This window comes from Oncorhynchus mykiss, chromosome 28 (genome assembly GCF_057628025.1).
Source record: "Oncorhynchus mykiss isolate SJ-2025 chromosome 28, ASM5762802v1, whole genome shotgun sequence".
Classification (NCBI taxonomy): Eukaryota; Metazoa; Chordata; class Actinopteri; order Salmoniformes; family Salmonidae; genus Oncorhynchus; species Oncorhynchus mykiss.
Genome location: NC_143049.1, coordinates 40367501 through 40380487, shown reverse-complemented (window position 1 = coordinate 40380487; position 12987 = coordinate 40367501). Strand labels below are relative to the sequence as shown.

Here is a 12987-nt window from a genome sequence, read left to right as displayed (position 1 = left end):
TGCGCCTTCTTCACGACGCTGTCTGTGTGAGTGGACCAATTCAGTTTGTCTGTGATGTGTACGCAGAGGAACTTAAAACTTACTACCCTCTCCACTACTGTCCCGTTGATGTGGATAGGGGGGTGCTCCCTCTGCTGTTTCCTGAAGTCCACAATAATCTCCTTTGTTTTGTTGGCGTTGAGTGTGAGGTTATTTTCCTGACACCACACTCCGAGGGCCCTCACCTCCTCCCTGTAGGCTGTCTCGTCGTTGTTGGTAATCAAGCCTACCACTGTAGTATCGTCCTCAAACTTGATGATTGAGTTGGAGGTGTGCATGGCCACGCAGTCGTGGGTGAACAGGGAGTACAGGAGAGGGCTCAGAACGCACCCTTGTGGGGCCCCAGTGTTGAGGATCAGCGGGTGGAGATGTTGTTACCTACCCTCACCACCTGGGGGCGGACCGTCAGGAAATCCAGTACCCAGTTGCACAGGGCGGGGTTGAGACCCAGGGTCTCGAGCTTGATGACGATTTTGGAGGGTACTATGGTGTTAAATGCTGACCTGTAGTCGATGAACAGCATTCTCAAATAGGTATTCCTCTTGTCCAGATGGGTTAGGGCAGTGTGCAGTGTGGTTGCGATTGCTTCATTGGGCTGTAAGCAAATTGGAGTGGGTCTAGGGTGTCAGGTAGGGTGGAGGTGATATGGTCCTTGACTAGTCTCTCAAAGCACTTCATGATGACGAATGTGAGTGCTACGGGGCGGTAGTCATTTAGCTCAGTTACCTTAGCTTTCTTGGGAACAGTGACAATGGTGGCCCTCTTGAAGCATGTGGGAACAGCAGACTGGGAACAGCAGACTGGGATAAGGATTAATTGAATATGTCCGTAAACACACCTGCCAGCTTGTCTGCGCATGCTCTGAGGATGCGGCTGTGGATGCCGTCTGGGCCTACAGCCTTGTGAGGGTTAACACGTTTAAATGTTTTACTCACGTCGGCTGCAGTGAAGGATAGTCCGCAGGTTTTGGTTGCGGGCAGTTTCAGTGGCACTGTATTGTCCTCAAAGCAGGCAAAATAGTTATTTAGTCTGTCTGGGAGCAAGACATCCTGGTCCGCAACGGGGCTGGTTTTCTTTCTTCCGGGATTGACTGTAGACCCTGCCACATACCTCTTGTGTCTGAGCCGTTGAATTGCGACTCTACTTTGTCTCTATACTGACGCTTAGCTTATTTGATTGCCTTGCGGAGGGAATAGCTACACTGTTTGTGTTCGGTCATGTTTCCGGTCACCTTGCCCTGGTTAAAAGCAATGGTTTGCGCTTTTAGTTTCACCCGAATGCTGCCATCAATCCACGGTTTCTGGTTTGGGAATGTTTTAATCGTTGATATGGGTACGATATCGTCAATGCACTTTCTAATGAACTCGCTCACCGAATCAGCGTATTCGTCAATGTTGTTTTTTGACGCAATGCGGAACATATCCCATTCCACGTGATCGAAGCAGTCTTGAAGTGTGGAATCAGATTGGTCGGACCAGCATGAACAGACCTGAGCGCGGGAGCTTCCTGTTTTAGTTTCTGTCTGTAGGCTGGAAGCAACAAAATGGAGTCGTGTTCAGCTTTTCCGAAAGGAGGCCAGGGGAGGGCCTTATATCCATCGCGGAAGTTAGAATAACAATGATCCATGGTTTTACCAGCCCTGGTTGCGCAATCGATATGCTGATACAATTTAGGGAGTCTTGTTTTCAGATTAGATTGTTTCCGTGAAGCAAAGAACGTTACAGTCTCTGATGTCTCGCTGCAATGTTACCCTTGCTCGGATTTCATCAACCATGTTGTCAAGAGACTGGACATTGGCGAGTAGTATGCTAGGGAGTGGCGCGTAGATGTGCCCGTCTACGGAGCCTGACCAGAAGACCGCTTTGTTTGCCTCTTTTACGACGTTGTTGTTTTGGGTCGCCGGCTGGGATCCGATCCATTGTCCTGGGTGGAAGGCAGAACACAGGATCCGCTTCGGGAAAGTCATATTCCTGGTCGTAATAATGGTGAGATGACGTTGCTCTCTTATTCAGTAGTTCCTCCCGACTGTATGTAATGAAACCTAAGATAGATAAAACGTTAAAAAATACAAAATACTGCATAGTTTCCTAGGAATGCGAAGCGAGGCGGCCATCTCTGGAGTATTATGGCTGATGTTGTTGAGCAGGAAAAGACAGGAAGAAGCAGGAAGCAGAAAATGGGTCTGTCTTGTCCTTTAGGGTGGAATGGGTCTGTATCATCATTTAGGTTAGAATGGGTCAGTCCTCTCCGTTCGTTCAAGGGCATGACTTTATAGAGAACACACACATCCCAGTCCACTAGAGAACACATCAACATAAACCTTTACTTCTCTGGCTGTGTTTTATATTTAACCTCGTTGGGGCTTTCTTTCACCTCTACTCTGGCTGTGTTTTATATTTAACCTCATTGGGGCTTTCTTTCACCTCTTTTCTGGCTGTGTTTTATATTTAACCTCGTTGGGGCTTTCTTTCACCTCTACTCTGGCTGTGTTTTATATTTAACCTCGTTGGGGCTTTCTTTCACCTCTTCTCTGGCTGTGTTTTATATTTAACCTCGTTGGGGCTTTCTTTCACCTCTTCTCTGGCTGTGTTTTATATTTAACCTCGTTGGGGCTTTCTTTAACCTCTTCTCTGGCTGTGTTTTATATTTAGCCTCGTTGGGGCTTTCTTTCACCTCTTCTCTGGCTGTGTTTTATATTTAACCTTGTTGGGGCTTTCTTTCACCTCTTCTCTGGCTGTGTTTTATATTTAACCTCGTTGGGGCTTTCTTTCACCTCTTCTCTGGCTGTGTTTTATATTTAACCTCGTTGGGGCTTTCTTTCACCTCTTTTCTGGCTGTTTTATATTTAGCCTCGTTGGGGCTTTCTTTCACCTCTTCTCTGGCTGTGTTTTATATTTAACCTTGTTGGGGCTTTCTTTCACCTCTTCTCTGGCTGTGTTTTATATTTAACCTCGTTGGGGCTTTCTTTCACCTCTTTTCTGGCTGTTTTAGTTCTCCATAGTTGGACCCTACAGTACTTACGTTTTATGGTGAGTTCTCCATAGTTGGACACGCCAACTCCTTTGTCAGAGTGGACTATGCATCGGTAGCGTCCTGAGTCTCCTTTAGTGGTGTTCTCCACGTCGAAGGTCCCAATGAAGCGTCTGTTGTTCCACGGCTTAGTGGACTTCATAGGGGCCTCGCGTCCACCAATACCCTGTTGAAACACACAGCAGGTTAGATGTAGTTTTAGTGGTACATGGACATTTAGTGGCCTTCATAGGGAACTTGCGTCCACCCTGTTGAAACACAGCTCTCAAAACGTAGGGTTAGGCAAAACTAAAATTGACAGGTTTAAATACTAAAGTGGCTTGACCTTGATTGCATCAGTGTTCGAGGGGACAACAGTGTGTGTATGTGTGTGTGTGTGTGTTTGCAGATCCAACAGGAGAGCCAACAGCAAAGTACAGAAAGATCATTGATGAAAACCTGCTCCAGATCGCTCAGGACCTCAAATTGGGGCGAAGGTTCACCTTCCAACAGGACAACAACCCTAAGCACACAGCCAAGACAATGCAAGACCTCGCGATCGAACATCTCTGGAGAGACCTGAAAATACCTGTGCAGCGACGCTCCCCATCCAACCTGACAGAGCTTGAGAGAATCTGCAGAGAAGAATGGGAGAAACTCCCCAAATACAGGTCTGCCAAGCTTGTAACATCATACTAAAGAAGACTCAAGACTAATCACTGCCAAAGGTGCTTCAACAAAGTACTGAGTAAAGGGTCTGAATACTTATGTAAATGTGATAATTCATTTCTAAGAACATATTTTTTGCTTTATCATTAAAGGTTATTGTTATGTCATTAAGGGGTATTGTGACGTCATTAAGGAGTATTGTGATGTCATTAAAGGGTATTGTGATGTCATTAAGGGGTATTGTGTGTAGATTGATGAGGGAAAAAATAATTTAATCAATTTTAGAATAAGGCTGTAACGTAACAAAATGTGGGAAAAGTCAAGGGGGCTGATTACTCTCCGAATGCACTGTATATGGTACATATAAACACACACATATATATATATATATATATATATATATACACAGCATATCACAAAAGTGAGTACACCCCTCAGATTTTTGTAAATATATGAGTAGATCTTTTCATGTGACAACACTGAAGAAATGACACTTTGCTACAATGTAAAGTAGTGAGTGTACAGCTTGTATAACAGTGTAAACTTGCTGTCCCCTCAAAATAACTCACACAGCCATTAATGTCTAAACCGCTGCCAACAAAAGTGAGTACACCCCTAAGTGAAAATGTCCAAATTGGGCCCAAAGTGTCAATATTTTGTGTGGCCACCATCATTTTCCAGCACTGGTTTAACCCTATGGGGCATGGAGTTCACCAGAGCATCACAGGTTGCCACAAGCTGTACACTCACTGCTTTACATTGTAGCAAAGTATAATTTATTCAGTGTTGTCACATGGAAAGATATACTCAAATATTTACAAAAATGTGAGGGGTGTACTCACTTTTGTGATATACTGTATATATACATAAATATTTGTTCTCTCTCTCTCTCTCTCTCTCTCTCTCTCTCTCTCTCTCTCTCTCTCTCTCTCTCTCTCTCTCTCTCTCTCTCTCTCTCTCTCTCTCTCTCTCTCTCTCTCTCTCTCTCTCTCTCTCTCTCTCTCTCTCTCTCTCTCTCTCTCTCTCTCTCTCTCTCTCTCTCTCTCTCTCTCTCTCTCTCTCTCTCTCTCTCTCTCTCTCTCTCTCTCTCTCTCTCTCTCTCTCTCTCTCTCTCTCTCTCTCTCTCTCTCTCTCTCTCTCTCTCTCAGGTTCTAGATAAGCACCTTTCTTCCAAGAGTGTAGGCCAGGGTTTGATATAGTGAAACCAACTACTGCTAAAATCTTGTTCCTTCCCGGCAGTAATGTCTAGTTCAAATCATCAATATCAACTACCAGTCATAATCTTCAACCGGTACAATGTTGTTTTATCTGAATCAGGTGTTTTTTGTTGTGGAATAGAACCAAAGCCTGCACAACAGGTACTGAACTGGAGATCCCTGGTGGGGTGGCAGGTCAATGAAAACACTTCCAGTAGTAAAATGAAGTGTAACATTTTGGGTGATCATTGTTACATGTAACCAGAGGTTGAAGTTGTCTCTCTGTCGTCTATTAACAGTACAGTGGATTGTTAGGTTTAGGGGTCAGGGGTCAGGATAAGGTGTTGTTGTTTCCTGTAACCAGAGGTTGAAGTTGTCTCTCTGTCGTCTATTAACAGTACAATGGATTGTTGGGTTTTGGGGTCAGGGGTCAGGATAAGGTGTTGTTGTTACCTGTAACCAGAGGTTGAAGTTGTCTCTCTGTCGTCCGTTGACAGTACAGTGGAAGGCGGCCGTCTGTCCAGCGTTCACCTCTACACCCTTTATGGTCAGAAAGTGAGGGGTGTTCACTATAAACACACAAACACACACACACACACATATATATATGTTAATATACAGTAATATATATATATATATAACCCAAAACCTCTATATCCTTTATGATCAGGAAAATATGTTTATAATAGGGTATACCCTTCATGGGGTTAGAATCTACAACAAAACATTACATTCTGTGGATACTACATGGGTCAGAATCTACAACAAAGCATTACATTCTGTGGATACTACATGGGTCAGAATCTACAACAAAGCATTACATTCTGTGGATACTACATGGGTCAGAATCTACAACAAAACATTACATTCTGTGGATACTACATGGGTCAGAATCTACAACAAAGCATTACATTCTGTGGATACTACATGGAGTTAGAATCTACAACAAAACATTACATTCTGTGGATACTACATGGGTCAGAATCTACAACAAAGCATTACATTCTGTGGATACTACATGGGTCAGAATCTACAACAAAACATTACATTCTGTGGATACTACATGGAGTTAGAATCTACAACAAAGCATTACATTCTGTGGATACTACATGGGGTTAGAATCTACAACAAAGCATTACATTCTGTGGATACTACATGGAGTTAGAATCTACAACAAAGCATTACATTCTGTGGATACTACATGGAGTTAGAATCTACAACAAAACATTACATTCTGTGGATACTACATGGGTCAGAATCTACAACAAAGCATTACATTCTGTGGATACTACATGGGTCAGAATCTACAACAAAGCATTACATTCTGTGGATACTACATGGAGTTAGAATCTACAACAAAACATTACATTCTGTGGATACTACATGGGTCAGAATCTACAACAAAGCATTACATTCTGTGAACACTGTTACTGTATGTGTCTTTATAATCAGAGGTATTAAAGATCCAATCCGGATATATCATAAGACCATTTAACGCAGAGTATAATTTCAACATGTGCTTCACTGCACACCCCCATTCTGTAAGGTGGAAAACCAGGACAAATAATCATCTGATCTTGACTAGTTAGATAGAAACACAAGCAACCCGACAAAGAACCTCACTAAGCTAATTGTATCATTTTACTATTCATCAAATCTTGTCCTACTTTTAACATGTATATAATTATATATGATACATTACAGTAGAAGACACAGTATCAGTATTACCTAGTATTGACTATATGATACATTACAAGACATAGTATCAGTATTACCTAGTATTATGTATATATGATATATTACAGGAGAAGACAAAGTATCAGTATTACCTAGTATTGACTTTATGACATATTATAAGACATAGTATCAGTATTACCTAGTATTATGACTATATGATATATTACATAGTATCAGTATTACCTAGTATTATGTATATATGATACATTACAAGACATAGTATCAGTATTACCTATTATTATGTATATATGATACATTACATAGTATCAGTATTACCTACTACTATGTATATATGATATATCACAGTAGAAGACATAGTATCAGTATTACCTAGTATTATGTATATATGATACATTAAACGACATAGTATCAGTATTACCTAGTATTATGTATATATGATATAGTACAAGACATAGTATCAGTATTACCTAGTATTATGTATATATGATACATTACAAGACATAGTATCAGTATTACCTAGTATTATGTATATATGATATAGTACAAGACATAGTATCAGTATTACCTAGTATTATGTATATATGATACATTACAAGACATAGTATCAGTATTACCTAGTATTATGACTATATGATAAATTACATAGTATCAGTATTACCTAGTATTATGACTATGTGATATATTACAAGACATAGTATCAGTATTACCTAGTATTATGACTATATGATAAATTACATATTATCAGTATTACCTAGTATTATGACTATATGATATATTACAAGACATAGTATCAGTGTTACCTAGTATTATGTATATATGATACATTACAAGACATAGTATCAGTATTACCTAGTATTATGTATATATGATACATTACATGACATAGTATCAGTATTACCTATTATTATGTATATATGATACATTACAAGACATAGTATCAGTATTACCTAGTATTGTGTATATATGATACATTACATAGTATCAGTATTACCTAGTATTATGTATATATGATACATTACAAGACATAGTATCAGTATTACCTAGTAGTATGTATATATGATACATTACAAGACATAGTATCAGTATTACCTATTATTATGTATATATGATACATTACAAGACATAGTATCAGTATTACCTATTATTATGTATATATGATACATTACATAGTATCAGTATTACCTACTACTATGTATATATGATATATCACAGTAGAAGACATAGTATCAGTATTACCTAGTATTATGTATATATGATACATTAAACGACATAGTATCAGTATTACCTAGTATTATGTATATATGATATAGTACAAGACATAGTATCAGTATTACCTAGTATTATGTATATATGATACATTACAAGACATAGTATCAGTATTACCTAGTATTGTGTATATATGATACATTACATAGTATCAGTATTACCTAGTATTATGTATATATGATACATTACAAGACGTAGTATCAGTATTACCTAGTATTATGTATATATGATACATTACAAGACATAGTATCAGTATTACCTAGTATTATGTATATATGATACATTACAAGACATAGTATCAGTATTACCTAGTAGTATGTATATATGATACATTACAAGACATAGTATCAGTATTACCTAGTATTGTGTATATATGATACATTACAAGACATATTATCAGTATTACCTAGTATTATGTATATATGATACATTACAAGACATAGTATCAGTATTACCTAGTATTGTGACTTTGGCCTGTCAATCCTCCTCTAAATGCCAAACCAGACAAATCCATTTTTCTCATCGTTTGCTAATGTCTTTTTAAATGCTGCGTTGTAAAAGTAGGCGATGGACCACACAGGCAGTACTAATCACATCTCAGAGCTAGCCCATATTCCACACGGTCGTATTAAGCACAAAATGAATTGCCTCTGCTCCACTAGGACCCCTCTAGACCCTGGCATGTATCCCAAATGGCACCATATTCCCTATATAGTGCACTACTTTTTGGCTCTGGTTAAAAAGGTAGTACACTACATAGGGAACAGGGTGGACATTTGGGATGCAAGCTCACGATCAATGCAGCGTATGAGTATCACTCAAGAGAGAAACCCGATCACCACTCCCTAAGCGGCGTATTGATCCGCTCACATTTCTACATTTAAACATCTATCACGTCGTCGTCGTCGTGGTGACAAGTGTTTACATTGATCGGCTTCTGCTACATTTGTGTGCAGTGCAGGAACTAGCACCGTTGCTATGGAAATCCTTCTCATTGACATTACATTTGTAGGAATTCAGCTGCTTGATCCTGTGGTCACTAGATAATTTACATACAACAACCTGACCTGTGGTCTGTGTGACATAGCATTGATGATTAAAGCTAGATGGCTAGCCATGAATTAATTAATGGAAAACCATGGCGTTATTGATTGTAGCTGTAGATTGTGAGCTATGGGCCTTAGACAGCAGGTCTTACCGTTAGGCTGTAGATTGTGAGCTATGGGCCTTAGACTGCAGGTCTTATCATTAGGCTGTAGATTGTGAGCTATGGGCCTTAGACTGCAGGTCTTACCATTAGGCTGTAGATTGTGAGCTATGGGCCTTAGACTGCAGGTCTTACCATTAGGCTGTAGATTGTGAGCTATGGGCCTTAGACTGCAGGCCTTACCATTAGGATGTAGATTGCAGGACCTACGTACAGTTGAAGTCAGAAGTTTACATACACTTAGGTTGGAGTCATTACAACTTGGGGTCAGAAGTGTACATACACTAAGTTGACTGTGCCTTTAAACAGCTTGGAAAATTCCAGAAATTATGAAATGGTTTTAGAAGCTTCTGATAGGATTATTGACATCATTTGAGACAATTGGAGGTGTACCTGTGGATGTATTTCAAGGCCTACCTTCAAACTCAGTGCCTCTTTGCTTGACATCATAGGAAAATCAAAGGAAATCAGCCAAGACCTCAGAAAAAAAATGGTAGACCTCCACAAGTCTGGTTCATCCTTGGGAGCAAATTCCTAACACCTGAAGGTACCACGTTCATCTGTACAGACAATAGTACGCAAGTATAAACACCATGGGACCACGCAGCCGTCATACTGCTCAGAAAAGCGTTCTGTCTCCTAGAGATGATGTGAAAAGTGCAAATCAATCCCAGAACAACAGCAAAGGACCTTGTGAAGATGCTGGAGGAAACCGGTACAAAAGTTTCTATATCCACAGTAAAAAGAGTCCTATATTGACATAACCTGAAAGGCTGCTCAGTAAGGAAGAAGCCACTGCTCTAAAACCGCCATAAAAAAGCTAGACTACAGTTTGCAACTGCACATGGGGACAAAGATTGTACTTTTTCGAGAAATGTCCTCTGGTCTGATGAAAAAAAAATTGAACTGTTTGGTAATAATGATCATCGTCATGTTTGGAGCAAAAAGGAGGAGACTTGCAAGCCGAAGAACACCATCCCAACCGTGAAGCACGGGGGTGGCAGCATCATGTTGTGGGGGTGCTTTGCTGCAGGGGGGACTGGTGCACTTCACAAAATACAGTGCCTTGCGAAAGTATTCGGCCCCCTTGAACTTTGCGACCTTTTGCCACATTTCAGGCTTCAAACATAAAGATATAAAACTGTATTTTTTTGTGACTTTTTTAACAAATCAAAAACTGAAAAATTGGGCGTGCAAAATTATTCAGCCCCTTTACTTTCAGTGCAGCAAACTCTCTCCAGAAGTTCAGTGGGGATCTCTGAATGATCCAATGTTGACCTAAATGACTAATGATGATAAATACAATCCACCTGTGTGTAATCAAGTCTCCGTATAAATGCACCTGCACTGTGATAGTCTCAGAGGTCCGTTAAAAGCGCAGAGAGCATCATGAAGAACAAGGAACACACCAGGCAGGTCCGAGATACTGTTGTGAAGAAGTTTAAAGCCGGATTTGGATACAAAAACATTTCCCAAGCTTTAAACATCCCAAGGAGCACTGTGCAAGCGATAATATTGAAATGGAAAGAGTATCAGACCACTGCAAATCTACCAAGACCTGGCCGTCCCTCTAAACTTTCAGCTCATACAAGGAGAAGACGGATCAGAGATGCAGCCAAGAGGCCCATGATCACTCTGGATGAACTGCAGAGATCTACAGCTGAGGTGGGAGACTCTGTCCATAGGACAACAATCAGTCGTATATTGCACAAATCTGGCCTTTATGGAAGAGTGGCAAGAAGAAAGCCATTTCTTAAAGATATCCATAAAAAGTGTTGTTTAAAGTTTGCCACAAGCCACCTGGGAGACACACCAAACATGTGGAAGAAGGTGCTCTGGTCAGATGAAACCAAAATTGAACTTTTTGGCAACAATGCAAAACGTTATGTTTGGCGTAAAAGCAACACAGCTCATCACACTGAAGACACCATCCCCACTGTCAAACATGGTGGTGGCAGCATCATGGTTTGGGCCTGCTTTTCTTCAGCAGGGACAGGGAAGATTGTTAAAATTGATGGGAAGATGGATGGAGCCAGGTGCAAGCAAGGAGGCCTACAAACCTGACTCAGTTACACCAGCTCTGTCATGAGGAATGGGCCAATATTCACCCAACTTATTGTGGGAAGCTTGTGGAAGGCTACCTGAAATATTTGACCCAAGTTAAATAATTTAAAGGCAACGCTACCAAATATGAATTGAGGTTATGTAAACTTCTGACCCACTGGGAACGTGAATAAATTAATAAAAGCTGAAATAAATCATTCTCTCAATTATTATTCTGACATTTCACATTTTTTAAATAAAATGGTGATCCTAACTAACCTCAGACAGGGGCATTTTTACTAGGATTAAAGGTCAGGAATTGTGAAACACTGAGTTTAAATGCATTTGGCTAAGGTGTATGTAAACTTCAACTGTATGTCATGTAAATTGTTCTGGCTGTATCATTGTGAGGCGTCTAACCTCAGCACAACCCTGGGATGGCCTTATAGAACATGAGACTCCCAGGCTGGAACTAAACAGAACATAGCTCTCCCTCAACACCTAGAAACACATGTTCACTACCTGTGGTACATGATTGAAAAGACACACGTGTTCAGTAGTACTGCAGGTGCTTCTACACCTGCATTGCTTGCTGTTTGGGGTTTTAGGCTGGGTTTCTGTACAGCACTTTGAGATATCAGCTGATGTAAGAAGGGCTTTATAAATACATTAGATTTGATTTGATTAGTAGCATAGGACTGGCTGTGGTACAGCCATATTATTATAGCCTATTATACCCAGCAAGTCAAGTAAATCTGATCAACCAACATGCAGTTTAGGGTTTATGTTCGATTGAGTTTTTAACATACGGAAACATTGAATAGTTGACAAACGTGAATTCAACTTGAAATAAACCTTAAAAATACTATGGTTGATTTGTGGTTGAAAGCTGGATTAAAATATACATATATATATGTAAACTTGTTTTCCTACCAACCAACCACTTCAAGAAGCAACTTTTGAAAAAGTAAATTGAAATAAATTGATCGTTTGATGCCTGGAGGGGATGAATACACATGTAAATCATCTACATGAAGATTACTAGTCTCTTCCTGTACACACGGTACAACCTAAACACTTCAGGCATCTTTTGGGTTTCCTGAAAAAAAAAGTGCAACAAAAGCTCTGTGTATTCAGCAGCAAATTCCCGCACGTTGTTCAATGTTCATTAGTTCAACCAACGAAGCACTTGAAGAGATGCTGGTTAATCCTATTGGGAGTGACCTTTACATAGGATAGTGCTCACACTTCAATCTGAGAGACGAGAGGATAGATAGGAGAGAGGTTATGGCTGGCCAACAATTTTAAGGAAAGAGACAATGAATGAAAGATGAAAAAAAAGGCTATATGCAGCATATGGTGCCATTTGTTTTCATCTTTCTCTTTCTCTCTTTCTCTCTCTCCCTCTCTCCCTCACCACTCTCCCTTTCTAACTATCGCTCTCTCCCTCTCTCTCTCTCCCTCTCTCCCTCTCTCGCTCTCTCGCTCTCTCTCTTTCTCTCTTTCTCTCTCTCCCTCTCTCCCTCTCTCCCTCTCTCGCTCTCTCCCTCTCTCCCTCTCTCCCTCTCTCCCTCTCTCCCTCTCTCCCTCACCACTCTCCCTTTCTAACTATCGCTCTCTTCCTCTCTCTCTCTCCCTCTCTCCCTCTCTCGCTCTCTCGCTCTCTCTCTCTCTCTTCCTCTCTCGCTCTCTCCCTCTCTCGCTCTATCCCTCTCTCCCTCTCTCGCTCTCTCGCTCTCTCCCTCTCTCCCTCTCTCCCTCTCTCCCTCACCACTCTCCCTTTCTAACTATCGCTCTCTCCCTCTCCCTCTCTCGCTCTCTCGCTCTCTCCCTCTCTCTCTCTCTCTCTCCCTCTCTCCC

General features: G+C 40.7%; 1 protein-coding gene across 1 annotated transcript in view; it reads right to left on the bottom strand.

Moving 5' to 3' along the window:
* Nucleotides 1-12987, bottom strand: part of LOC118944840 (receptor-type tyrosine-protein phosphatase mu) — a 539275-nt gene that overhangs the window by 312585 nt on the left and 213703 nt on the right. The window contains exons 5-6 of the mRNA XM_090225625.1: nucleotides 5367-5482; nucleotides 3061-3235 (exon numbers count right to left, since the gene is read on the bottom strand). Of these exons, the coding sequence (XP_090081751.1) occupies nucleotides 3061-3235; nucleotides 5367-5482 (291 nt within the window). The remainder of the gene's footprint in view (nucleotides 1-3060; nucleotides 3236-5366; nucleotides 5483-12987) is intronic.